Source organism: Callithrix jacchus, chromosome 14 (assembly GCF_049354715.1).
Source record: "Callithrix jacchus isolate 240 chromosome 14, calJac240_pri, whole genome shotgun sequence".
NCBI lineage: Eukaryota > Metazoa > Chordata > Mammalia > Primates > Cebidae > Callithrix > Callithrix jacchus.
Window position 1 is genome coordinate 78,231,703 of NC_133515.1, and position 26,135 is coordinate 78,257,837.

The 26,135-nt window shown below is 41.6% G+C and overlaps 2 protein-coding genes across 6 annotated transcripts in view; one reads left to right on the forward strand and one right to left on the reverse strand.

Moving 5' to 3' along the window:
* Positions 1-26,135, reverse strand: part of VIT (vitrin) — a 120,698-nt gene that overhangs the window by 46,620 nt on the left and 47,943 nt on the right. For both annotated transcript variants that reach the window (XM_008980871.4, XM_035272822.3), the window contains exons 4-7: positions 24,387-24,543; positions 11,224-11,357; positions 7,322-7,399; positions 369-560 (exon numbers count right to left, since the gene is read on the reverse strand). In XM_008980871.4, the coding sequence (XP_008979119.3) occupies positions 369-560; positions 7,322-7,399; positions 11,224-11,357; positions 24,387-24,543 (561 nt within the window). The remainder of the gene's footprint in view (positions 1-368; positions 561-7,321; positions 7,400-11,223; positions 11,358-24,386; positions 24,544-26,135) is intronic.
* LOC103788005 (mitochondrial import receptor subunit TOM22 homolog) overlaps positions 1-26,135 on the forward strand; it is a 190,305-nt gene that overhangs the window by 15,114 nt on the left and 149,056 nt on the right. Inside the window, exon 3 of one of the 4 annotated variants that reach the window (XR_013526667.1) lies at positions 1,224-1,357. The exons of 2 other annotated variants lie outside the window; for them this stretch is intronic. The gene's annotated coding sequence lies outside the window, so the exon portion shown is untranslated. The remainder of the gene's footprint in view (positions 1-1,223; positions 1,358-26,135) is intronic. One more of the 4 variants, XR_013526668.1, reaches the window with a different exon arrangement.

Genomic DNA, 26,135 nt, shown 5'->3' on the forward strand with positions numbered 1-26,135 from the left:
AAAGGGATTCTTTTGGTTTTGTTTACTTTTAATATTTGAAGACTTCCAAGTATAAGCCATTTGTCACTTAAAAACCAGTAACAACAAACCCCAACAATGTTTACATAGAAATCTACCATCCCCTCAGCTGAGCTTTTGGAGAAATGAGGATTTTGCAATGGGAAGGTATTTGTATGGTAACAGCAGTCCTATTTTTGAATCTATATCCTCCCTTGAATCTAGAAGGAGGACGCAATCACATACTCCTGGCCCAGTGCTCCAGTGCTCCCCATTCACCCAGCCCGATAGATGTTCAGACAGAGCTGTTACTCTAAAAGTCCCATTTCCATTTTCCCTAGCACAAAGCAACACATGGTCTACCTACTGACCCATCTCCTGGCTCCTGTGGCCCACAGGCTGTGGTCTGGGGCTGCTGGTGTTAGAAGCTGCAGAAGGGGATGGCCTTGGCAAGGTGGTGTGGGAGGCCTCAGCTACAGTGACAGCCAGAAGCTGCATCAGAGTGACCGGCTGTGCAGTTGTCCCTGGAATAGGTGGCCTCTGATAGACTTTTGTGGTCTCACCTGTAAGAAAATGGAATTATACTAGGGCCCACAAAATAACCTGTAAGCTCTTATAGAACTAGAAATAAAATAAATGTTGATTGAACACTAGCTATGAGCATGGAGTTGTGCTAGCCACGGTGAAGGGTGAAACCCAGGTAAAGCCACATTCTTGCCTGAAAGAATGTTTACTCTCAGAGCAATCACTCAATCAACCAAAGATTAAGTAGTGATAAAATAAATGACAGGTCAAAACTGCAGCAACATAGAATACAGACAAGGCAGAACATGATTAATTGCTGGATTAATCTGCCTGGCACCACTGGCAATGGCTCATGTACACGTTTTTTGTTTTTGTTTTTTGCTGTTTCGATTCGTGTTGGCCTTGGAATAGAAGATTGAAGGTACTCTTGGGGCTTTCACTGTGACTTCGTCTCAGAGACTGCATTCTAGATGCTCTAGTTTAGGTTGGTTCATGACTACTCAACTCCTCCAGGCACCAGTTTTCTCATCTGTAAAATGGGGTAACATAACTAACTGGAGTCTACTTTTTTTTTTTTCTTTTTAGAGACAGGATCTTGAACATCTGGGCTAAAGTGATCCTCCCACCTCAACCTTCCAAGTAGCTGGGACTATAGGTGCAAGCCACCATACCTGGCTAATTTTTAATTTTTTTTTTTTTAGAGAAAGTGTCTTCCTGTGTTGCCTAGGCTGGTCTTGAACTTCTGGCCTCAAGCAATTCCTTCATCTCAGCCTCCTAAAGCTCCGGGATGACAGGTGAAAGCCAGTGTCCTTGGCCTGGATTCTACTTCTAAATGGTACTCTTCATCCATGCATGATGATTTAGATTGCTTCTCTCATTTTAAACACCACTGTAGTTGGCTCCCTATAAAGCAAGTCTCAGTTTGTTAGTGCTCTGGTGCTCTGAGGACATCTCTGAAGGTTTAGAGCAAGGGGACAAGTGACTACCCACTGAGCATTGAGAACTGCGGGTTCTCAGGGAGACACACAATGGCCCCCAAAGTGAACAGTTCCTCAGTCTGGGAAGGAATAACCCGCTGCTGCTTGTGCCTGCTGGGCCCCACTGGGGGCATGGTAGCTTCTGTCCCTGTGCATCTGTACTGGCTCCTAGGGCTGATGTACAAACTACCACAAACTGGGTGGCTTAAAATGACAGATATTTATTCTCCCACAGTTCTGGAGGCCAGCCGTCAGAAATCAGCATCACTGGGTCAAACTGAGGGTGTCAGCAACACTGAGCTCCCTCAGGAGGCTGTAGGGTAGATTCTGTTTCTTGCCTCTTCTGGTTTCTGCAGACTGGCATTCCTTGGCTTTTGGCCATGCCATTTTAGTTTTCAAGGCCAGCATCCTCAGCTGTTTCTCTGCTCTGTCTTCACATGACCTCTGATATGGTTTGTTCACCTTCCCCTTTGGCATTGTACAACATCCAGAAAATAGTACCACAATCATAGTCCTGGACAAGCGATGCAGACAAATGTGTGGTGGGGTGTTTAGACCCACTGCCAGCACCAGCACCTGCTCATTTCCCCACCCTGACTTTGCCATCTGCGGGAATCACAGCACTGACTTGGGAGAGCAGGTCAGCAAACAGTAATCTGGAATTGGGTTGGAATTCAGCCATTCAGTCTGCTCTTGCAGGCATTACCAGGTCAAGGTAGGAAGCCGATCTTTCAATTGCCTTGTTTCTTGCTAAGGTGGTCACCTTTAAATCTGCCTGTAGCCTGTGCCAGACAAATCACTAAAGAGCTGGGAGCAGCCTCGGGGGTTTGGCCAGTCTTCAAGCCATCCTCAGGCAAAACTGAATCTGCCTGATTTATGACATTTCCATTATTTTAAAGAGTTTGAGCTTTCATAACAGGTACTAGGGAAGTTTCTGATTTCTCCATCTTACCCTATGGTAAATGCTACCAGGTAGTAATGCCTCTTTAGGGAGGTGCAGGCCCGGGTTTGACCTACTTCATCTAGGGAAAAGCCATTTAACAAATCCACTTGTATATTTTATGAAATGGGATGTAATTAATAATCTGGAAAGAAACATAAATAAACTGACAATTTAGTTTACTTGTAAATTATTCATGAAACTGCAGTGTACTAAAAATACAACTACTTATAAATAGTGAACACTTTTTGCCACCCAAAACTTATTATATATTGAAAATCTGAATTATCTTTTTGTCACACCATTGGCTAATCCCCAGGCTTCTGACTATCTCAGTCTGCCTTTGCTAAAATTGATTTGCTAGAGAAAGGTTCACTGTCCCGAGGGCAGTCTTTGTATCACTAGCTTATAATGCAGATGCCTTCAGGTGCATCTTAAATTCAACTAACAGCCATGGGTTTCCATGGGCTTCCATGGGCTGCTGTTTTTGTCTGCCCTCCTTCATGGATTAGAACTGTCTTTAAGAGGGAAGACAGAGAAAAATGACTCCTCCTATCCTAATTGCTCCCAATTCCTCACGAACATAGTGTCCTTGATTTGATCCAAGGTGAATTCTTCATGGAACCAAGTTCTTTGTGAGCCATTTGGAAAAAAAAAACTAGTAAAATAGCTTCTTCATGCAATCTCAGCTACATGGAGGTTTGATAGTTTTTCAAAGATTTTTATGGGAAAGCATTTCAAAACTTCTCTTAAACTCTACACACATTCCTCATTTGGGCATGGTCAGAAGAGCTCCTGGCAGCCACCTTTTCAAACATAGCGGGTGGTGCCACACAGCTCCCTGTACCTGGCTCATCGTTAGAACCACAGTAGATGTGTTAAAATGCAGGTCCCAGGGCCCTGGTCGCAGAGATTCTGACTCACTGGACTCAGGGTGGGCCGTGGAATTCTGATTTCAGAGCCACAGTGAGGGACTCAGCAGACAGTCAGGGAAGGCAGGAGAGTTTTTTCCCATACCAGCTCAGCAGCCTCTAACAAAGATTAACTTTCCCTTCTCTTGCTGTGGTACTAGGAATGTGCCTTCCTAGTTTTTTTTTTTTCAATAAACTTCCACAAACCAACACTTACCCGTTTTTATTTAAATAAAAACTTACTGTTCTTACTTACCTCAAGGCTCTAAGGCAAAAAGCAGCTGCCTGCCTAATGGTTGCTAAATGCCAGGGGGCGGGGTGGGGATGGGGGTAGGGGGCAGACAGTATTTAAATCTCAGGGAATGCCTGTTCTCAGTGTGAGCCACACAGGGCAAATCAAAGTGCCTTCTAGTTTTTGAGGGAGATAACTTCCCAGGATAGAATGTTATCATGCTTTCAGGGGTCATCCTAGCCTGATTAACCTGTTAATTCATAATCTCAGAGAGACGAGACACATTTTATAGGGGCAATGCTGAGACCTGAACAGCTGCTCACCCTGCATCTCTTCTGCTTCCCCCAATGTTGAAAGAAATTTTATCATTTAAGGAAGACCAAGGGGACCACTCGTTTAATTGTGCTCATTTTTATTTGAATTTGTGAAAACTTACTCCTAAGTAAGAGTAAGGACTTAGGGACTAAGACTTTAAAGAGAGAGCTTCTTCTATCTGCAAGAATCCCTTTTATGTGGGAATGCTGGTAGTTTAGCTCAGGGTCTTGCACATAGGAGATGCTCACTCAATGTAAATACTGAATGAATGAATGAAATGAAGGAGTAAATAATTTTTCAGACTCTGACCATCACAGATAATCTAGTAACAAGGAGATGACAGTAATGCCTAGTGATACTGTCATTAGAAGTTTAAATGGTATGGTAAAGGAGACAAGTGACATCAGCAATGCCTGGCTTTTGCTAGTTTATAAATTTCACGAGAAGCACCCTTGGCCACCCGCATTCCCTCTGGATGTCAATGACTCGGACATCTGAAACAAGTGCTTGCTGGGGATGGATGGTGCTTGAGGTAAATAGTTTTAGAAATCATCTCTGCTGTGGAGAAAGACTGTACAAGCCAAGTAGACTTTTATTATCTGAGTTATCATTTGGCTATAGTTTATCTCCCCTACGCTTTTTTCCCTGCAACTTTCCCTGCTTTAAGGGGACACCGAGTTTGCATACTTTTTGAGCTGCTCAGAACTATGTCCTTGGGTGAGTTACTAAACCTCTCTAAAGGCCAACTTCCTCATCTGAAAAGAGAAGATACTGGCACTCTGTCTTGGGGTTACTGTAGTGCAGGTGTGTGGCACAGAGAGAGCACTGGGCAGACAGCTACAGTCACTGGAGGTTCTGTGGCCCTTCCTGATGTCCAGACACAGGCCCAAAGCTGAAGCCAGAAGGGCGCAAGTATCCCTTTCTGAAAGAGGAGAGGTGCCACTGAACTTCCCATGGGTGACTTCATTCCACTAGAACCTGGACAACACCCCGACACCCCCATCCCAGGCCAGTGAACAGAAGGAAAGGACCTGCAGAAGGGGAGGGGTCAGAAGACACCTTTTAGGGAGTGCTGTGTTCAGAGTCAGATGATATTTCCTCCCTTCCTTCACTCTTTGTTGCACCCAAGCCAAAAGAAGGTGCTTTAAGAGAGTCATTCATTAAGATTGTGGGGACTGGCCGGGTGCGGTGGCTCAAGCCTGTAATCCCAGCACTTTGGGAGGCCGAGGCGGGTGGATCATGAGGTCAAGAGATCGACACCATCCTGGTCAACATGGTGAAACCCCGTCTCTACTAAAGATACAAAAAATTAGCTGGGCATGGTGGCGCGTGCCTGTAATCTCAACTACTCAGGAGGCTGAGGCAGGAGAATTGCCTGAACCCAGAAGGCGGAGGTTGCGGTGAGCCGAGATCGCGCCATTGCACCCCAGCCTGGGTAACAAGAGCGAAACTTCGTCTCAAAAAAAAAGAAAAAAAGATTGTAGGGACCTGCTGGGAGGGCAGGTGGGCATCTTACTTCCCTCCAATCTTTCTGCAGACCCATTATAGGTGTGCAGTGCTGCAACAGAGCTGCAGAATTTTGGGGGTGTATTCTGGAAGTCTAGAAGTGCCCTCCCACTCAGGGTAAAAATAGGGAGTGTTGACATGTGGTCCCTACAGTTGGGGGCTGTATGTGAACTTGGGGACTGTTTCTGCCTCAGGGATCTCTGAGAGGGGGAGGGGTGCAGCTGGAGTGGCCCAGGCCAGCAGGTCTCAGCAGCTGGGGGTGCAGCAAAATGCAAGGAGGAAGGCGACCGCACCCCATCCCAGTTCTCAGATCCCAGAGGGGGCTAAAAAGAAGCCCAGCTGTTCCTATGGCTCTATGTGAAGGGACTGCGGGGTGGGGGGTGCTGCTGGAACCTAGCCTGGGTATCTGCCTTGGAGAAAGGAGGGAGGGCACAGATTTCTGGCCCAAGAAGAGGGTGTCAGGATAAAATGAAACACTGTCCCGTTGCCTTTGATATCCACACATACCACCTACTCAGGAATCAGTCTTTCATCTGGCTCTGCAGAGCCACAAGTCCAGATGAAACAATAAAGACACCAGCCAGTTAAAGGAGACCTCTGCCACCCATTTGTTTTCTCTGTGCTCAGGCCAAAAAAGAACAAGCCATATCTCAGAAATGGCCCAAGAGGCACCAGCACCTGCTGCCAGTTCACAGGTGGAGGTGGGGATAGCTGTATACTTGCAACTAAACAGACAGGACTAGACGACTGGACTCATTAAAATGTCTTAGATAGATGGAGCTGGAGCAGTAAGTAAGGGAAAAGACAAAAAACACTTCTTATGTGTATGCTAAGGCTCCTCAAATCATGAAAATTAGGAATCTATATACATACTATTAGTATAAGAAAATCTAGAATGATGGTTTAGAGAGGGGTTTCTGTTTGGCAGAGATTAATTAAGTTCTCCATACTGCGTTTTCCTCAAAGAGCCAGAGCAGTACTATAGGCTGATAGTGGTTTATGGTGATTAAACTCAGTGATCAGATAAAATTCTCGAACTCCTGGCCTCGTGATCCACCCGCCTCGGCCTCGCAAAGTGCTGGGGTTACAGGTATGAGTCACTGCGCCTGGCCTGATCAGGTAAAATTCTTGGAATGATGCCTGGCATACAGCAGATGCTCCATAAATGCTGTTCTACTGCTGTTCTTAAACCATGTTCACCTTAAGTACAGGAACAGAACCTGAACTATCAGGCTCATAACGTACTAGCTAGCCCAGCAAGTTTCTGGAAGCAATGCACAGTCCCATTATAAAGCAACTCACAGTTGCTCTTTCTGTGGGAAATCAAAACACCTCTGGAGACACAATAATGCATAGTACAGTTCTTGATTTAACACAGAAACCTAGAAAGAGGTATTTTCTTGGCCCAGAGTCTACCTATACCCACTTTTGTAGTTCCCATGGAAGCTGGGTTGGCACAACCCCATAGATAGTGTATTTTTGGCCTGGGTTATTCGGATTAGCAGCTTGCTGTTATCACATAAACCACCTCGTTCTCTTTGCTTCTCTTCACTTCATACCTAAGTAGATACAGCCTTTTTTCTTTCAGCTGCCAGGAAACATTTCCAGACAGAATGTCATGTCATTTTCTAAAGTAACAATACAATAGAACTCAAGGCAACAGTCAAATCTGAATGAAAATGACACAAATATAGAGACACAATCTCGGAACTGCAAAAACAAAAAATAAAGCTTTCACTCTTCGGCCCTAGCCATCTGATCTCATTGATTTCTGTGGCCATGTTCCTGGCATCTGTTAAAATATTGCCAGAGCCAGTGGAGCTTGACCGGTTAGGATGTTAATTTCTCTGCTATCTCCCAAAACACATTGCGTGTTTATGAACTCAAGGTTTAGATTCAATCACACGTGAGTACTTGCCTGCTTGGGCAGCTGGACTTTTGGATGATGAATATGTAAGAGCTGATGGGTAGGTTACACCCTTTTTGGGTTTACTTTCTGCAAAAAAGAAAAAAAAGGTTGTTGATTACAATGAGAACGTCAAGTGGCATTTTCTTTTCCTGTATAGCTTCTGTTTTATTACTATCATAATGGAAGTAGCCAAATCTCCATGACTCAGAGCTGTTTAACATCAGCAATCCTTCTCTCACCCGTGAAGATGTGACATGGAAGCTAAGGTTTTCATCTGTGTGGCCTCAAATGTTTAATTATATCAGCAGATGAATGAGAAGCCTTTCACATGCTCTCCTTTGAGATGATGGAGTACTCTGGGCATAGGCTGGCTGCCTCTCACTTTCACAGATCCTGTGGGATTCATTTGAATTTCACAATGGTAGAACAACTAAAAGTTGGTAAATATAGGTCAACCTTGGAAAAAACCATGTGTTATCCATCCAGAGGGAGACATGGGAGCTACCAGGCAAGGAGGAGGATTGGTAATGTCTATCAGAGAAACGATGAAGCACAAAAAACATTACCAAAGTCTTCTTTCAACCGTAAAAGGATGCCTGAAATTCCACCATATGGGCTTTGTTCCACAATTAAAGTGAGAGTGCTACTGGAATATAGTAAGCCCCCTGAAGGCAAGTCATTTGTCTGACTTGGTAACTGTTGAATTTTCAGAGCCCAAAGCAGTTTTTTTCTGGCATGAAGTAGTTGCTCAAGAAGTATTTATTCAGTGTGAGAATATCTTAATGCTTAGATCTCTGTTAAAATTAAAATACTGGCCAGGCGCAGTGGCTCATGTCTGTAATCCCAGCACTTTTAAAGGCTGAGGTGGGCGGATCACAAGGTGAGGAGATCAAGACCATCTTGGCCAACATGGTGAAACTCCGTTTCTACTAAAAATACAAAAATTATCTGGGCATGGTGCATGTGTCTGTAATCCTAGCTACTCAGGCTGAGGCAGGAGAATCCCTTGAACCAGGGAGTTGGAGGTTGCAGTGAGCCAAGATTGTGCCATTGCCCTCCAGCCTGGTGACAGAGTGAGACTCCATCTTAAAAAAAAAAATTAAAATATCTTGGTAGGGCATTATTGGCTAATAGGTAGTACCTTGGTAGGATACTACATCTAGTAATGATATTACATCTAGTAATGAAAGCATTTCTTCTCCCATCCGGAGGGAATACTTTCACAGGATGTGAAGGAGATGGTGAGCAGTGTTGCCTGGAGGGCCTAGGTGGGTGGAGGAGGATCTAGTGCATTATCTTGCCAACCTTCCTACTGGCCAAGGGATTGTAGGATCATGAAGCAGAAAGAGCAGCAAGGTCTCAGGAAGAACCTGGGTTTAGGAGTAAGACAATCTAGGTTTCTATTTCTATTTTACCTTTAATTAACTGCCCCAACCTTTGAGGCTCTTGTTTTTTCATTCAGAAAATAGGGATAATGACATGGCCCTACTTACTACACAAAGTTGTAGGCATCTAATGGAAAAAATGTTAAGATGTTTTGGAACTATGTATCTCCATAGAGATGCAAAAATTTGTTCTGGTGTTACCTATAAATGCCACGTGTATGGGCTCACTTGCATTACTTCACCTCATTAAAATCACCTGGGGAACAGGACCTGGCATTTCCACATCCTTCGCCAGTGTCGAGGCCTGCTTCAAATGCCAATGATTGAGGTTATTTTAGGTCCTGGGAGGGCCCCATGGCTGTAGGCCACACTTTATCTACAGAAAGCGAGGAAGAGAAATCTTCTCTATTTATTGTTCTTCTCACATCTAAAACCTGATGATTTTTTTTTTTCTGTTTCTATTCAGAAGGAAAAGAAGCATGAGCTCAGTTCCCTGAAATGTGGATCAAAGAATAAAAGGGAAGTAATAGGGGGTCCTTCACTGACATTTCATACCCCTGGACTGTGCAAAGATCATGCGGGTCATAAATGTACATCTCCCTTTTCACTCCCTCTCTTAGCCCACCAAAGTGAACTAGTTAAGGAGCCCAGGGGCATATGAAAATTAGAAATAAAAACCTAGAGAAAGGTCATGGTGGCGCCTGAGCCTTCGGAAGAGGATTCGGACATGATCCAGTTAAATTTACTGGCCATGGGCCTCTGAATAATGGGAAGCGTTCCTTGGCTGCCGGTCAGTTATCAATCCTTATGCTGCAGTGAGCTCCTAACTCATCCATTCAGGAGAGGCTTCCAAGTGCAGAAGCACAAATGTTTATTATCATTGGCAAAAAGTATTTTCGGTTAAATGTCACTAGGTCAAATGAGGAGAGACAGAAGCTAAGATTTATAGGGAATAATATCAGCAGATTGATTTTCACTTAAAAAGCCCAAAACATCTCTACTGCCATAGAATTAATTTTTCTTTTAAACCTCTGTTGAGATTCTTGGATTGCAGACTGAGCACTTGAGGCTGAAATGCCTTTAGTTAGCCAGGATCTACTTGGTAAACACTGATGAGGAGATTGTATTTCTCTCTATCTCAACATATTTGTATTCTAGACATTAGCATTTTCACATGGTTCCTGTTCTGAATTTGTTGTTACAAGGCAAAGACCCAGAAGTACTGCGGTTGATACCCTTTTACTATCTGACAAAGAAACCAGTTCAATTTGAACTGTGGGTGTGTAGAATTTGGCAGGCAAAAGGAACAGGGATTGCTCAAGTTGGGAATAATAATAAAAGGTCTGTTTGTTGTTTTATTACGACTCTAGTCAGTGGAGGATAGTAGGGGCTTGAGGCATGGGGTGCCTAGCAGTGGTAGAAAACCACCCAGATTGGAAGGCCTACTGTCTTATAAAACATTTCTCTCTTCCCTATTCAGTTGGTTTTCTGTAAGTGGCTCCTTTTCAGGACAGTCCCAAGGTGCCTAATTTTGTTTGGAGGCCAGGAAGTTGGCTACAGTCTAGTTTGAAATTCTTATAGAAAATGGGAGATTCAGGTCTAGAGTAGGTTAAGTATAAGGTGAGCATAGAACATTGTGTTGTAGTCAAGCAATACCGTGAACATGTCAAAAGCCTGAAGGGCTCCCACCGGGAATCTCAGAAAATACAAAAATATGGAAAGAAAAATGAAGATAATAGATGATAACATTATATTATATTTTTAAAAAAAATCTATGAGTCTGTAGTCCACTTAAAAATAATAGGTGCACAGGGGGAAAGAAAATCTTCTTTATATAAGAACATTAGTTAATAAATGTGGAAGGAATGATGGAATTAGAAAAAATTATATTTTGCATTTACTAATATAATACTTGCTACAGTGAGGATCAGCAATGGATGTTAAAATCATTGGGTGAAATTTGTTGGGGAACAAGCTACTCGAGCATGTTAATGCATCATTCTACAGATGATTATTAATTATGAGGTAGCTTTGCCATGGAGAGATATAGCAAAGTATCCAATGAATCAAACTTAGCATCGCCAACAACGGAACAGACTGCATCTTGATATGGCCATTGTGTTTGACACAATGGATATGGTATGACAATACCTATCTTTCCACTTACCAGAAATCTCAAGGAATGAGGCTGTAGATATGAGGTACGTTTGGTTTAACTAAAGGACTGGTTTTAAAACCCGAGCTATTAAATGTAATTAATGTAATTAAAAATCTGATTGGACTTACAGATAGCTGCAGTGTAATTAAACAAGAAGTTGGAGCCTTTTAGTATTTTCAGATTTGACTTTGTGGTGATTTATCATGTAGTTCTAATTTATTGTTTCATGATCCTAATTATCAGAGAAACTAATGCTTCAGATTTTTATGAAATGAGGCGGGCCATAAGCAAAAACCAACAGCACAATGAAAAGAGCACGTTTCATCTCGTGGTACGTTTAGCAGCGTTTCTCCACTGTGTGGTCATACCTAAGACGATAAAGGATTCTCTCCATCGTGGTAGGGATAATGACTGGACACCGTTGGAATAACTCCCTTTATAGCCAGATTGTCCAGCAACCTTCCGAACAAGTATTTTCCCTCCTGAATTATCAAGCACACCACTATAAAGAGAAAAAATAATTTTTGAGGAAAGAACAGAAGTATTTTTCAACATGATCAACAGACTAGCAAACCAGTCGCCATCTTTATTTAGACATGGGAAAGTAGCAAGGTTAAGCAAAGTTTACCTTGATGTAAAGCTCAACCCACAAGAATGGTGCCTCCATCACCAGGCCCAGCAACTGAGCTCCAAGGTTGAATGTCTCTTTCTTCGGAGATGATTGCTCTGTCAGTCAGGAATTTCTTTTTTGCCACCATGCCTCAAATTTCTTTTCCTTGGTTTTCTCATTCCCACTAGCTTAAGTAAAACCTCTTTCTTGACTGTTTCTAATTTGGTTTTGTGATGTCTCAGAATTAATTTAGTTATTGCAAAGAGTGATGTAAAATGATGAAACGTAAACACTCCTTTTATTTCCGGTCAGGAAGGATAGGTGTGCAGCTAAGTTAAACTCATTTAAAAAGGATTCCCAGGCCGGGCGTGGTGGCTCACGCCTGTAATGCCAGCACTTTGGGAGGCCGAGGTGGGTGGATCACCTGAGGTCGGGAGTTTGAGACCAGCCTGACCAACATGGAGAAACCCCCATCTCTACTAAAAATACAAAATTAGCTAGGGGTGGTGGCACATGCCTGTAATCCCAGCTACTCTGGAGGCTGAGGCAAGAGAATCACTTGAACCCGGGAGGTGGAGATGGCAGTGAACTGAGATTGTACCATTGCACTCCAGCCTGGGCAACAAGAGTGAAAGAAACTCCATCTCAAAAAATAAAATAAGATAAATAAATAAATAAATAAGGATCCCCAAAAGACTGATAATTGTTTCTTTAATTTCCAGGAGTTTGTAAGGTTTTAGATCCTGATGGGACAGTGACTGACATATGAATGTCTTTCCTTTATGTTAGGCATGGTTTCCATCTGGTTGCTAAATTGCACTTTTACATTGTCATTTCTTGCCTCAGAGTCTAACATGCATGACTCCTTTGGGTATCTGTAATTTATAGTCTGGGGAGATGTTGATTTCTCCCCATCAACACCCTTCCTTCCCTCCAGGAGAGTTGTCACTTCCTGTCCTCCTACCTTCCTGATGAGTCAATAACAGTCAACCCTCAACCTCCCAATCGCCTAGAAGGAAAGTGGTACTCAACACATAAAGCACTTAATTGCTTTGAAACTGTTCTCACCTGTGGTGTCCCACTGGGTTCTCCCAGCAGACCTGAGTTGTGGAGTGGAGGGAATGCTGTTATTCCCATTCATTCCATAGAAACAGGCTGTGAGAGGTTGTGTTTTCTAACCAGAAACTTGGGATTTTCTAACTAGTCAGTTGCAAGAAGGATTTGAACCCAGGTCTAACCGACCTTGAGTCCTCGGTTTGTTCCTCTTGTTCCCATCTACCTCTCAAGGGTTCAAAAGCACAGGCACCTCCCAAAGCCAGCTCCTCCTCACTTGCTCTCTTCTCTCCCAGCTCCCTGTGATTGAGTTCGCTCACACCTCCCAATGGCAGGCAGGCTGCCTGAAACCATACTGCTGTTTCACCCCAGAAGACATGGTTCCCTCTGCCTAACCAGGCCTGTGCTGCTGTCAAAGGGCAGTGAGTTCCCAATTTTCTCCTTCACAGAGATTCTGACATGACTTTGCTACCACCTTCCCTCCTTAGAATCTTGTTCTTACAACTTAAACTCTGGTTTTGTTCCATCTTGTGCAATTTCCTATAAATTTCTGGAGTTTATTTTGTCTCCCAACTAAGTGGAAATATTTCTTATGGAAAGGACAGTATTTGATGTTTCCAAATATGAAGGTGCCACTGACACTTGCTTTTGAGAGCCAATTTATTTTTATTTTTATTTTTTGAGACAGAGTCTCACTCCTTTGCCAGGTGCCAGGCTGGAGTGCAGTGGCGCCATCTCGGCTCACTGCAACCTCCGCCTCCCGGGTTCAAGCAATTCTCCTGCCTCAGCCTTCCAAGTAGCTGGGACTACAGGTGTGCGCTACCACGCCCAGCTAATTTTTGTATTTTCAGTAGAGTCTCTATTGAAAATACAAAAATAGGATGGTCTTGATCTCTTTACCTCATGATCCACCCGCCTTGGCCTCCCAAAGTGCTGGGATTATAGGCGTGAGGCACCACGCCCAGCCGAGAGCCAATTTTTTTTCAACTTTTATTTTAAGTTCAGGGGATACATGTGCCAGATGTGCAGATTTGTTAAATAAGTAAACATGTGCCACGGTGTTCCGCTGCACAGATCATCCCATCACCTGGATATTCAGCCCAGCATTCATTAGCTATTCTTCCTGATACCCTCTCCTCATCCCCAACTCTGACAAGCCCCAGTGTGTGTTGATCCCCACCCTATGTGTCTGTGTGTTCTCATCAACTCCCACTTGTAAGTGAGAACATGTGCTATTTGGTTTTCTGTTTCTGTGTTAGTTTGCTAAGTATAATAGCTTCCGATTTAATCCATGTCCATGGTCCATGCAAAGGACATAATCTTGTTTCTTTTATGGCTACATAGTATTTCATGGTGTATATGTACCATAGTTTCTTTATCCAGTATATCATTGATGGGCATTTAAGTTGATTCCATGTCTTTGATATTGTGAATAGTGATGGAACGAACATATGCATGCATGTATCTTTATGATAGAATGATTTGTATTCCTTTGGGTATATACCCAGTAATGGGATTGCTGGGTCAAATTGTATTTCTGCCTCTAGGTCTTTGAAGAATTGCCAAACTGTTTTCCACAATGGTTGAACTAATTTACACTCTGTGAGAACCAATTATTATGCTTTCAGGATTGGGTGAGCTGATTGGCTTGACATCGGTAGCTTGGAATTAACAATGGTGAAAATATTTATATGGTGGGAATTGGCAAGTCAAGCCTTTCTCACCCCTGCATTAGAGCTTGTTGTTAAACATTTGCCAGCACACCACTGACTCAGACTGAAAATTCTAATAATTAAAAATAAATTTATTATTAAATTAAGAAATTTAATAATAAATTTTTTAAAATTACCCAGTGCTCTCTTTACTTATTACTATTGGAGAAATAGAAACAACTGTTACCTTTTTCTTTTCCTCCAGATAAACCAATCTGTCTTGGATTTATATCCCAGTATACCACGAACGTGTGCATAGCTGCCCCTCAGTGAGGGAAGCCCTGTACCACCACCTCCCTCACCTCGGGCTGAGCATCCTTCAGGCTGTTTTTAGAGAATGGCAAGGGGATTCTCAAGCTGGACTGGGCAGCTGAGGGTTATGTAAGACTAAAAGCCCAGATTTGGGAACAAGTATAGATGCAGAACTATTGTGTTCTCATGATATTTTCCTGTTGGGGCAGAGTGAAGCCTCATCTTGGAGGTGGATATATCCAGGGCTGATCCCAGGGAAGTCAGTTGTCCTTAAACCTTAGGAGGCATCGGCCGGGTGCGGTGGCTCAAGCCTGTAATCACAGCACTTTGGGAGGCTGAGGCGGGTGGATCACAAGGTCAAGAGATCGAGACCATCCTGGTCAACAAGGTGAAACCCCGTCTCTACTAAAAATACAAAAAATTAGCTGGGCATAGTGGTGCGTGCCTGTAATCCTAGCTACTCAGGAGGCTGAGGCAGGAGAATTGCCTGAACTCTTGAGGCGGAGGTTGCGGTGAGCCAAGATCACGCCATTGCACTCCAGCCTGGGCAACAAGAGCGAAACTCCGTCTCAAAAAAACAAAAAACCCTTAGGAGGCATCAACAATGCAAAGAAGCGGGATACACAGGAGGCTTGATCAATATAGGAGATGCTGAAGGAGGGAGAGAGCCTGAAAGAAGCTGTGGTTCCACTTACGAGGCAGACTGGGGCTCAGAGCTATGGTAACTTGGAGAATTTATGTAAATACCACCTCATCATTTGTATCACTCAGACATAAGCACTTCATAGATATTCTCTGGAAGAGCAAACCCAGTTCCACTCCTCTGCATTCCTCAGGTGCCCTTCATGGTGCTGAGACCTTGATGTTCACCTCCTCCCTGATTCCAGGGGACTGGGATAACTGAGGGTCAGTTCCTTGGCTCAGAGAGAAGGGATAGTTCACCAGTAGGCCAGGTGTCAAATGGCTGCTGTTCTGAGCGTGGGCACTGGTCAGAGATCAGTGAAGAGTGCCCTGCATGGAGCTGGTCTTTGCATTGCACCTTCTCAGAGAAATCTCTCCTCTCCCCTGCACTTGGCCCCACTTTAAACACAGGAGTTAGTTTAGGATAAGCCTGAGCCAAAATACAATGCCTCAAAATGTTCATTATCCCTTTGCTTTGAAGGAATCAAGGAATTTCTTGTACTAAGACCTCCGAGCATGATATAGAATATGAACATTAAATCCTTTAATGCAAATTAATCTGAATTTCTAAACCAAAGTATATTGCCTCCAGTCTCCCAGTTCTGACTGTCAGGACTCTGGCAGGACAATGGTTATAGGTCCCCAATGTACTCTCTGCTCATGTTCTCTGTATCTTAAATTCTGCCTTCTGAAAACAGATTTGCTCTGTGTGAAAAACAAAACTGATAGCTTCCAAAATTACTATCTGTTTTCCCTTAAGACTTTTATTCATCCTCTCTATGAATAGTGATACCTCTTTCCAAATAGTTTTTCCGCTTTGTCAGTCGCTGGCCCGGGAAGTCACAGTGGCACTCAGTTGCTCAAGCAGCAAATCTTGTTTTTTGCAAAACAAGCAAATCAAGCTCTTCTCTTCTGCCCCTCTTCCCTCACTTATATTTTCCCCATGGAGTTCCTACCCTTTAACCCAAATGCTAGGATTGTAGAGCCTTGGTTCTGTCCATGGCTCTGCCCTTCCTACTTTCTCTGCAGGGGTGCATGCTTCCACCATAAAGCCTTTCCCAGCTTTGGGTACTGTGAAGTCTACACCCCACCCCCAGTCCTCACTTTGTACCCTAAGCAGAGCTGGGACTCCCCCAGTCCTTGTGTAAATATATCACGTGGGCTCCAGGCTGGAAGTAAGGGGTCATGAGTTTTAAACATCAACGTGGATCTAACTAGGAATTTATTTATTTTGAGACAGGGTCTCACTGTGTCACCCAGGCTGGAGTGCAGTGGCATGATCTTGGCTCACTGCAACCTTCGCCTCCTGGGTTCAAGTGATTCTTGTGCCTCAGCCTCTTGAGTAGCTGGGATTATAGGTGCCCACAACCACACCTGGCTGATTTTTGTATTTTTAGTAGAGATGGGGTTTCACCATGTTGGCCAGGCTGGTCCTGAACTCCTGACCTCAGGTGACCCACCCACTTTGGGCTCCCAAAGTGTTGGGATTACAGGCATGAGCCACGGTGCCTGGCCCTAACTAGGAATTTGATTAACTTTTTGATGCCTCAGTTTCTCATATAACAAATGAGGATGCTAACAACAGCCTCACAGGGGTGAGATGTTGCTAGAAGGAGAGAATCACAGTGCAAGAGATTACATGTTATTTTAGTGACATCTTTGGTGAGGTTAAATTTACTCTTGTGTCTCTATACTGCCTGGAAATGTGGAAGTGCAAGAGAGAGTCAGCGAGTGCCAGAGGAACCAAGAACAAACCATCTAGGATCAAAATTGAAAAAATGCAGGCAACCTTAAAAGACAGGCTCACCCTTTGCAGCAGATGTCATTTTCTACACAGACACTGGAGTGTGTACAAAGAAAGACACAGACTGGAGAGTGCGATGGTGCTGGTGGGCTGTAAGTATGTGTGGGAGGCATGCATGGGTGTGCAAACATTTCTGTGTGTAGATTTGTATGACTTTTTCCTCAATTGACTTTAGGGTGAAAGTAAATTATTTTTATTTCATAGTCTGAAGTTATGAAATAGCATTCAGTGATTTTTATTCCATAGTCTGGAGTTATGGAACAGCTTTTGGTGTCATTTTAAAAAAATGTTTTACTACTTATCCTTAATAGAGCTTTTGCAGTCCCATTCCCAATGAAAAACCAGTTTGCTCCCCACCCCTCTGCGGTAATGGGGAAAAGACTAGTATAGCCAATGAAATCTGCTAGTAATTCTTAAATTTTATTTTATGCATAGTTTTTGTCTCACTGCTCCCTCAAATTTCAGAGAGCCTACTAACTAGACATCTTGAAACAGAATGAATTTTATATATTTTCTCTCCCTTTCAGAGGTACAACTAAACAATCAACTGACTTATATGCAAATAAGGAAAAGGAAAAAGATACCAGAAGTCTGAATAATTCATAAACTTTATTCAGCATCCAGTAACCAAGTGTTGACTCCTGAGTCACATCTCAAAGCTGCCCTGGGCAGCAGTTAGGAGTACAGGTGCTGCAGTCAGCCGGACTTGGGTTTGAGTCCCCACTTTGATACTTTTTCATAGTGTGGCTTTAGAAAAGTGATTCAACCTATCTTCATTTTTAAGATGTGCATAAGAATGGTAGAAACTGCGTAGAGGAATTATTGTCAGGATTAAATAAGTTAACAAAGGTGAAGTGCTTGATACACATGCTAGTCTTAATTCCAAAGATATTAAGTAAACATGTATTTATGTTTTGACTCTAAACTTAACAAAAGTGGTATGAGGATTCTGTGAAGGTCTCTTCATTTAGGTAGTGACTTAGTCCAAAGTATGTCAGGCCTCCTGTCTTCCTTCCTGGATACCAGACCAACAACTGACCAAGTGGTTTTACCCATCACCCTTCTCCACTTTCCCCATCCCCATTTTTCTCTAACCCATCACCATAGCTGTGATATTTATTTCTTCTTCCAAACGTTGGGGCCTTCGTTGGTAACATCTCTGTAATTTCCTTGCTCAGCACATACAGGTAGAAAAAATGAGTTTATATCATCCAGAACTTGGGTTTCCTTGTCATGAACATGAAAGTAAAATTCTCTTCCTCTCCCCATCAAAGTGAGAAGTCAGTTGTCTTTTTTTATGGAGCGCTATGATAAAAGATGCAGGACCATGCATGACTTCTGGGTCACCCATCCATAGTAAAGTTGGCAGAGAAAACAGGATGGTCAGTTAAGTTTGTACATTTTTCAGGGAAGGGGACAAGATGACTGACTATGCAGCTGGGAAGTGCTTCTCTCACTGAGAAAAACTAAATATCAAGTAAACCATCACACTTTGAATAAATGTTTTGAGAGAAAATACTCAATAGAGAGGCAATGCAGAACAGAGGCAGAAAAAGGAGGAAGCCAGCAAACTTGTATGAAATTGCTGAGTGCCAGGACAGCTTCTAGTTCTGAACAGGACCTGAGAAAGGTGTGAGTGAATGAACTGTGGGGCAAGGAAGCTCAACGAGATTCAGAAGAAAGTTGAAACCCAATCCAAGGAAGCCAGTAAAATGATCCAAGAGTTGAAAGACTACATAGCCATCTTAAGAAAGAACCAAACTGAACTTCTGGGATTCAAAAATTTACTACAGGAATTTCATAACACATTTGAAAGCATTAACAACAAAATAGACCAAGCTGAGGAAAGAATCTCCAAGATTAAAGACCAGTTATTTGAATCAATGCAGTCAGACAAAAATTAAAAAGAATTGAAAAAATGAAGAAAACCTCTGAGAAATATGGAATTATGTAAAGAGACCAACCAAATGAGACTATGACTCATTGGCCTTTCTAAAGAGGAGAGAGAATAAGCAACTTAGAAAAGATATTTGAGGATATATAGTTCATGAAGATTCCCTTAATCTCACTGGAGAGGTCAACATGCAAATTCAAGAAATTCAGAAAAATCTGTGTGAGATACTATACAAGATGACCATTCTCAAGATAGATAGTCATCTGATTCTCCGAGGTCAGAGTGAAAGAAAAAAGTCTTAAAAGCAATTAAAGGATCACTTACAAAAGGACCGCCATCAGGCTAACAGTGGACTTCTCAGCAGAAAGTTTACAAGCCAGGAGAGATTGAGGGCCTATCTCAGCATCCTTAAAGAAAAAAAATTCCAACAAAAAATTTCATATTCTGCTAAGCTAAGTTTCATAAGCAAAGGAGAAATAAAACACTTTTCAGATAAGCAAATGCTAAGGGAATTCATTGCCACTAGATGAGCCTTACAAGGGTTTCTGTAAGGGAGTTCTACATACAGAAAAGAGAGAATGATACCTGATACAAAACCACACTTAAGTTCATAACCCATAGACCCTATAAAGCAACTACACAATCAGGTCTACAAAACAACCAGCTGACAACATTATGATTGGGTCAACACCTCATATATCAATATTAACCTTGAATGTAAATAGTCTAAATGCCCCACTTAAAAGGCATAGCATGGCAAGTCAGATTAAGAAACAAGACCCAGCCATCTGCTATCTTCAAGAGGCTCATCTCACACATAAAATACCCATAGGTTCAAAGTAAAGGAATGAAGAAAGATCTACAGAGGTCATTAATTTTATATCAGATTTTAAACCAACAACAATAAACAGACAGAGAAGGGCATTACATAATGATAGAGTTCAATTCAACAAGAAAACTATCCTCAATATATACACACCCAACATTGGAGCACCCAGATTCATAAAAGTACTTCTAGACCCATGGAAAGACTTAGCCACATAATAATAGTAGGGGACCTCAATAACCCACTGACAGAGTTAGATCATTGAGACAGAAAACTGACAAAGAAATTCTGGATTTAAACTCAACACTTGATCAATTGGCTGTAATAGACATCTACAGAATACTCCACCCAACAACCACGGAATATACATTCTTCTCATCTGCACATGGAACACACTCTATGATTGACCACATGCTTAGCTATAAAGCAAATCTCAATAAATTAAAAAATTTGAAATCATACCAATCATACTCTTAGAACACACTACAATAAAAATAAAAATCAGTACCAAGAAGGTCTCTCAAAGCCACACAGTTACATGGAAATTAAAGAACCCACTCATGAATAACTTTTGGTTAATCAATGAAATTAAAGCAGAAACAAAAAAAATTATTGAAATTAATGAAAATAGAGACACAACATACCAAAATCTCTAGGATGCAGTGAAAGCATTGTTAGGTGGAAAATAGATAGTACAAAATGCCTACATCAAGAAGTTCTAAATATCTCATATTGACAATCTAATATCACACCTTAGAGGAAATAGAAAAATAAGAACATACTAACCCCAAAACCAGCAGGAGAAAATAAATAACTAAAATTAGAGCAGAACTGAACAAAAATGAGTTGTGAAAATCCATACACAACATCAATGAAACCAAAAGTTTGTTTTTTGAAAGGATAAACAAGATTGATAGACCACTAGCTAGATTAACAAAGGGAAAAAGAAAGAAGACCCAAATATGCACAATCCAAAATGACAAAGATGACATTACAACCAATCCTGCAAAATACAAAAGATCTTCAGAGACTGTTATGAAGACTTCTATGTACACATACTAGAAAATCTACACAAAATGCATAAAGTCCAGTAAACACACAACCTCCCAAGATTGCACTAGGAAGAAATTGAAACCCTGAACAGACCACTAACAAGTTTTGAAATTCAATTAATAATAAAAAACCTACTAACCAAAAAAAGCCCTGGACCAGATAGATTCACAGCCAAATTCTACCAGAAATACAAAGAGCTGGTACCAATACTACTGAAACTATTCCAAAACATCAAGGAGTAAGGAATCCTCCCTAACTCATTTTAAGAAGCCAACATCATCCTGATACCATAACCTAGTTGAGACATGTGAAAAAAGAAAACTACAGACCAATATCTCTGATGAACATAGATGCGAAAATCCTCAACAGAATACTAGCAAACCAAATCCAGCAGCACATCAAAAAGTGAATTCACCACCTTCAAGTAGATTTTATTCCTGCTATGCAAGGTTGGTTCAACATATGCAAGCCAATAAAAATAATTTACCATGTAAACAGAATTAGAAACAAAAACCGTGTGATCATCTCAATAGACAGAAACGGCTTTTGATAAGATCCATCATCCTTTCATGATAAAAACTCTCAACTGACTAGGTATTATAGGAACATAACCTCAAAATAATAAAAGCCATCTATGACAAACCCACAACCAACCTCATACTGAATGGGCAAAAGCTGGAAGCATTCTCTTTGAGAACTGGAACAAGACAAGGATGCTCACTGTCACTTCTATTTCACATAGTAGCAGAAGTCTTAGCCAAAGCAACCAGCAAGAGAAAGAAATAAAAGGCATTTAAATAGGAAAAGAAGAAGTCAAACTATCTTTCTTCACTGACAGTATGACTCTATACCTAGAAAACCCTAAAGACTGCACCAAAAAGCTCCTTGAGCTGATAAATTATTTCAATATAGTTTCAGGATACAAAACCAATGTACAAACAATCAGTAACATTTCTGTACATAATAATGTTCAAGCTGAGAGCCAAATCAGAACACAATCGCATTTAAAGAATAAAATGCTTGGGAATACATCTAACTGAGGAGGTGAAAGATCTCTACAAGGAGAACTATAAAACAGTCCTGGAAAAAATCAGAAATGACATGAACAAACGGAAAAACGTTCCATGCTCATAGAGTGGAAGAATCAATATTATTAAAATAACCATACTACCTAAAGCAATGTACAGATTCAACACTATTTTTATCAACCTATCAATGTAATTTTTCACAGATTTAGAAAAAACTATTCTAAATTCCTGTGGAACCAAAAAAGAGCCTGACTAGCCAAAACAATTCTAAGCAAGAAGAAAAAAGCTGGAGGCATCACATTATCAGACTTAATACTGCAGGGTTACAGCAACCAAAACAACATGGTATCAGTGCAGAAACCAGATGCATAGAAAATGAAGAATAGAAAACTAAGGAATAAAGCCATATACCTACAACTATCTGGTTTTTCACAAAGTTGACAAAAATAAGAGACAGAGAAAGGGCTCCCTATTCAGTAAATGGTGTTGGGGATAACTGGCTATCCATATGCAAAAGAATAAAACTGGAACCCTCCCTATTACCATATACAAAAATTAACTCAAGATGGATTAAAAACCTAAATGTAAGACTTCAAACTATAAAAATCTTAGAAGAAACCTTAGGAAATACCCTTCTCGGCATTAGGTCTTGGCAAAGAATTTGTGTCTAAGTCCTCAAAAGCAATTGCAACAAAAACAAAAATTGATGAGCGGGACCTAATTAAACTAAAGAGCTCTGCACAGCAGAAGAACCTATCAGTGGAGTAAACAGACAGCCTATAGAATGAGAGAAAACATTTGCAAACTGTGCATTCAACAAAGGTCTAATATCCAGAATCTATAAGGGACTTAAACAATTTAACAAGCTAAGAACAAATAACCACATTAAAAAATGGGCAAGGGGGCCGGGCACGGTGGCTCAAGCCTGTAATCCCAGCACTTTGGGAGGCCGAGGCGGGTGGATCACGAGGTCAAGAGATCGAGACCATCCTGGTCAACATGGTGAAACCCCATCTCTACTAAAAATACAAAAAATTAGCTGGGCATGGTGGCGCATGCCTGTAATCCCAGCTACTCAGGAGGCTGAGGCGGGAGAATTGCTTGAACCTAGGAGGTGGAGGTTGCGGTGAGCCAAGATTGCACCATTGCACTCCAGCCTGGGTAACAACAGTGAAACTCTGTCTCAAAAAAAAAAAAAAGGGCAAAGGATATGAATAGACACTTCTCAAAAGAAAATATACAAGCAGCCAAGAAACATGAAAAAATACTCATTATCACTAATAATCAGAGAAATGCAAATCAAAACCAAAATAAGATACCACCTTACACCAGTCAGCATGGCTTTTATTAAAAAGCAGAATAATAATAGATATTGGTGGGCTGCAGAGAAAAGGAAGTGCTTATACATTGTTAGTGGGAGTGCAAATTAGTTCGGCCAATGTGGAGAGCAGTTAGGAAATTTCTCAAAGAACTAATGAACAACCATTTGACCCAGCAATCCCATTGCTGGGTATATTCCAAAAGGAAAATAAATCCTTCTACCAAAAAGCCACATGTACCAGTATATTCATTGCAGCACTGTTCACAACAGCAAAGACATGGAACTAACTGAGGTGCCTCAATGGTGGACTGGATAAAGAAAATGTGGTACATATACACCATGGAATACTATCAACCATAAGAAAGAACAAAATGATGTCCTTTGCAGAAACATGAATGCAGCTGGAGGTCATTATCCTAAGTGAACTAATGCAGAGACAGAACACCAAATATTCCATGTTCTAACTTATAAGGGGGAGCTAAGTATAGGCTACTCATGGATGCAAAGATGGGAACAACAGAAACTAGGGAATAGAAGAAGGCAGAGGGAGGGAGGCAAAGCCTGAAAGCCTACCTATTTGGTACTATGCTCACTTCCTGGGTGATGGGTTCAGTTGTACTCCAAACCCCAGCATCATGTAATATACCTTTGTAACAAACCTGCACATACATGTACCCCTGGAATCTAAAATAAACGTTTTTTTTTGTTTAAAAGACCATTGTCTCAGTGACCTGTGGGATAGTTTGAAGTAGTGTACCATAAAGTTCCAGAAGGAGAGGCTGGGGCAAGGGTAACAAGAATATTTGGAGACAATGGCTTAAAATCCTCAAATTTGATGAAATATCAAATTTGATATTTCAAATATCTGTGAAATATCAGATATTTGAAATACCAAATTCAATATCACAGAGCTCTGTGACTCTCAATCAGGATAACAAGGAAAACTTCACAGGAGCATATTATAACCACATTTTTGAAAACAGATGATAAAGAGAAAATCTTAAAAGTAACCAAAGGAAAAATGACATGTATAGAGGAACAAAGATAGAAAGTGAATACAGATTTCTCATCTGAAACTATGCAAGGAGACAATGAAGCATAAAGTGCTTAATGAAAGAAGAAAAAAATAACTGTTGGCTAGACTTCTATATCCAGTAAAAATGTTTTTAATGAAGATTAAGTTTTGAGCTAAAAAAATTTGTATATTTTTGCTTGCTAAATATGGCAACTCTGCATGGGCGCTTTCTGCCAATAGTCTGATTGCTAGTGAGTTATTAAGTAGCTCAGAGCCACTCACCTGTGTACGGCAGCACCGCACACGCTGGAGTAGGATGCGTACACGTCAGTGCCATAAACATGGTATTTGGGGTCTTGGCATCCTGCTGGACATTTTACAATAAACTCAGGATTGATGATCTTTCCAGCTTTGACATCGCAGTTGATCTGAGGCACAGCTGGGAATACAAAATGGGGTTAAAATTACACCTTGTGCTATTAGTTTATCTATGGGGTGGCTCTGTTAGGTCTTAACTATTGATTTACTTAATCTCTAAAAGCCTGGGCTGACTCTATATCCCCTCCCTATAATGAAAGCAAAGATGTAATTAGGACATATCCCAGATCCAAAGTACCACAATGACCATCCATTGCATTTAACCTGCTGAGAACAAAAACCAAAGGCTGATTCCTGCGCTTATTCAAATAATCAATTAACAAAGCAGAGAATGCTGAGAAAAGACCACCCACCTCCAGTGGCCAGAAATGTTATCTTGAGTCAATGGCAGGACAGGACACTCCTGAAGGAAAAGGTCCCCTAGAGGACACTTTACTGGTGCCCTTTGATCTGGAAATGTATGCAGTTCTGAGCCCCATTCTTCAGAAGGGACTCTAAAACATTAACGCAGTCCAAAGAGGCAGCAGGCTTGGGAATGGTCTAGAAACTACCAAATGAAAGGGACGGTTTGTAGAAATGGGTCATTTGAAGCAAGAATTGGAGGCAGTTGATAGTTATCTTCACAAGTAGGATTGCTGTGTGCTGTGATGTCAGAGGTTGAGCTAGAACTTAAAGAGCAGACTTTCTATAGAGGCAAGTTTTGCCAAGAACTTTCTAGAAATTGAAGTTGTCGGTGAAGGAGAGAGCTGCCTCAGGAAGCAGTATGCAAGTGGAGACTGAACAGTTACAGAGAGGATTTCTACACTGGGTGAGAGAGGTGGAATGAAACCCCTTCCAATGCTAAGAGTCTGTAATCCACAGACTCTTGGATCCAGGAGCTCTGCCAGGCCACCCACCCTCTAACTGGGTTCCTGAGATGGTCTCAGGAGTTGCTAATGGCTTCCAGCTGTATCTAAAAAGCATACTCTTTTTAACCCTTGTATACCTGAATGAAGAGAATTGCATTTCATTCAGGCTAGAGGGAGAACTGAAGTTTTCTGCTCTTTTCTTAAAAACCCGTCCCACACCATCTTTGCTACTCAGGGCTGGGGCAACAGGAAACTTCCCCTGGGAACCAAGGGGGCGAGTTTGATCACAGGCTTAAGCAATTTGTGGTTTACATTAAGAAGTAGAGCACTGTGCTTAAAACAGTTTTGTGGTTTCATTCTCCCCATCAAAGTTTGCCTCTTCACCGGCTGTTTTCTTTTTACCTTTCATCCTTTTAAACTCTGATACTCAAGACTACGTTTACTAGTCTTAGAGTATTTTTTAAAGGCAAATTTTGGGATGAAGACGCCAGCGTGGTTTCTCTTCAAATTAGCGAATTGTTTGATTCCTAGATGTAACTGTGTGTTCAACTCTACAGATCACTTTCTGACTCCCAAATGCATCTCCTCCCTTAGAGGTAAAGAAAATGATAGATTTCTTCTTTGTTCTTAGTTCTTTGAAATAGGAGGTAACAAACTGTGTGCATTGAGATTAAATTTTGTTGTGACTCTGGTACTCTGAGATTTTGAATCTCCTTTCAGACCAACCAAATCTTTTGGGGTTGCGTAAATGAGTCTATCTGGAAGCTTATTGCATGAGTATTAGACAATGAGCAAACCTGTTGAA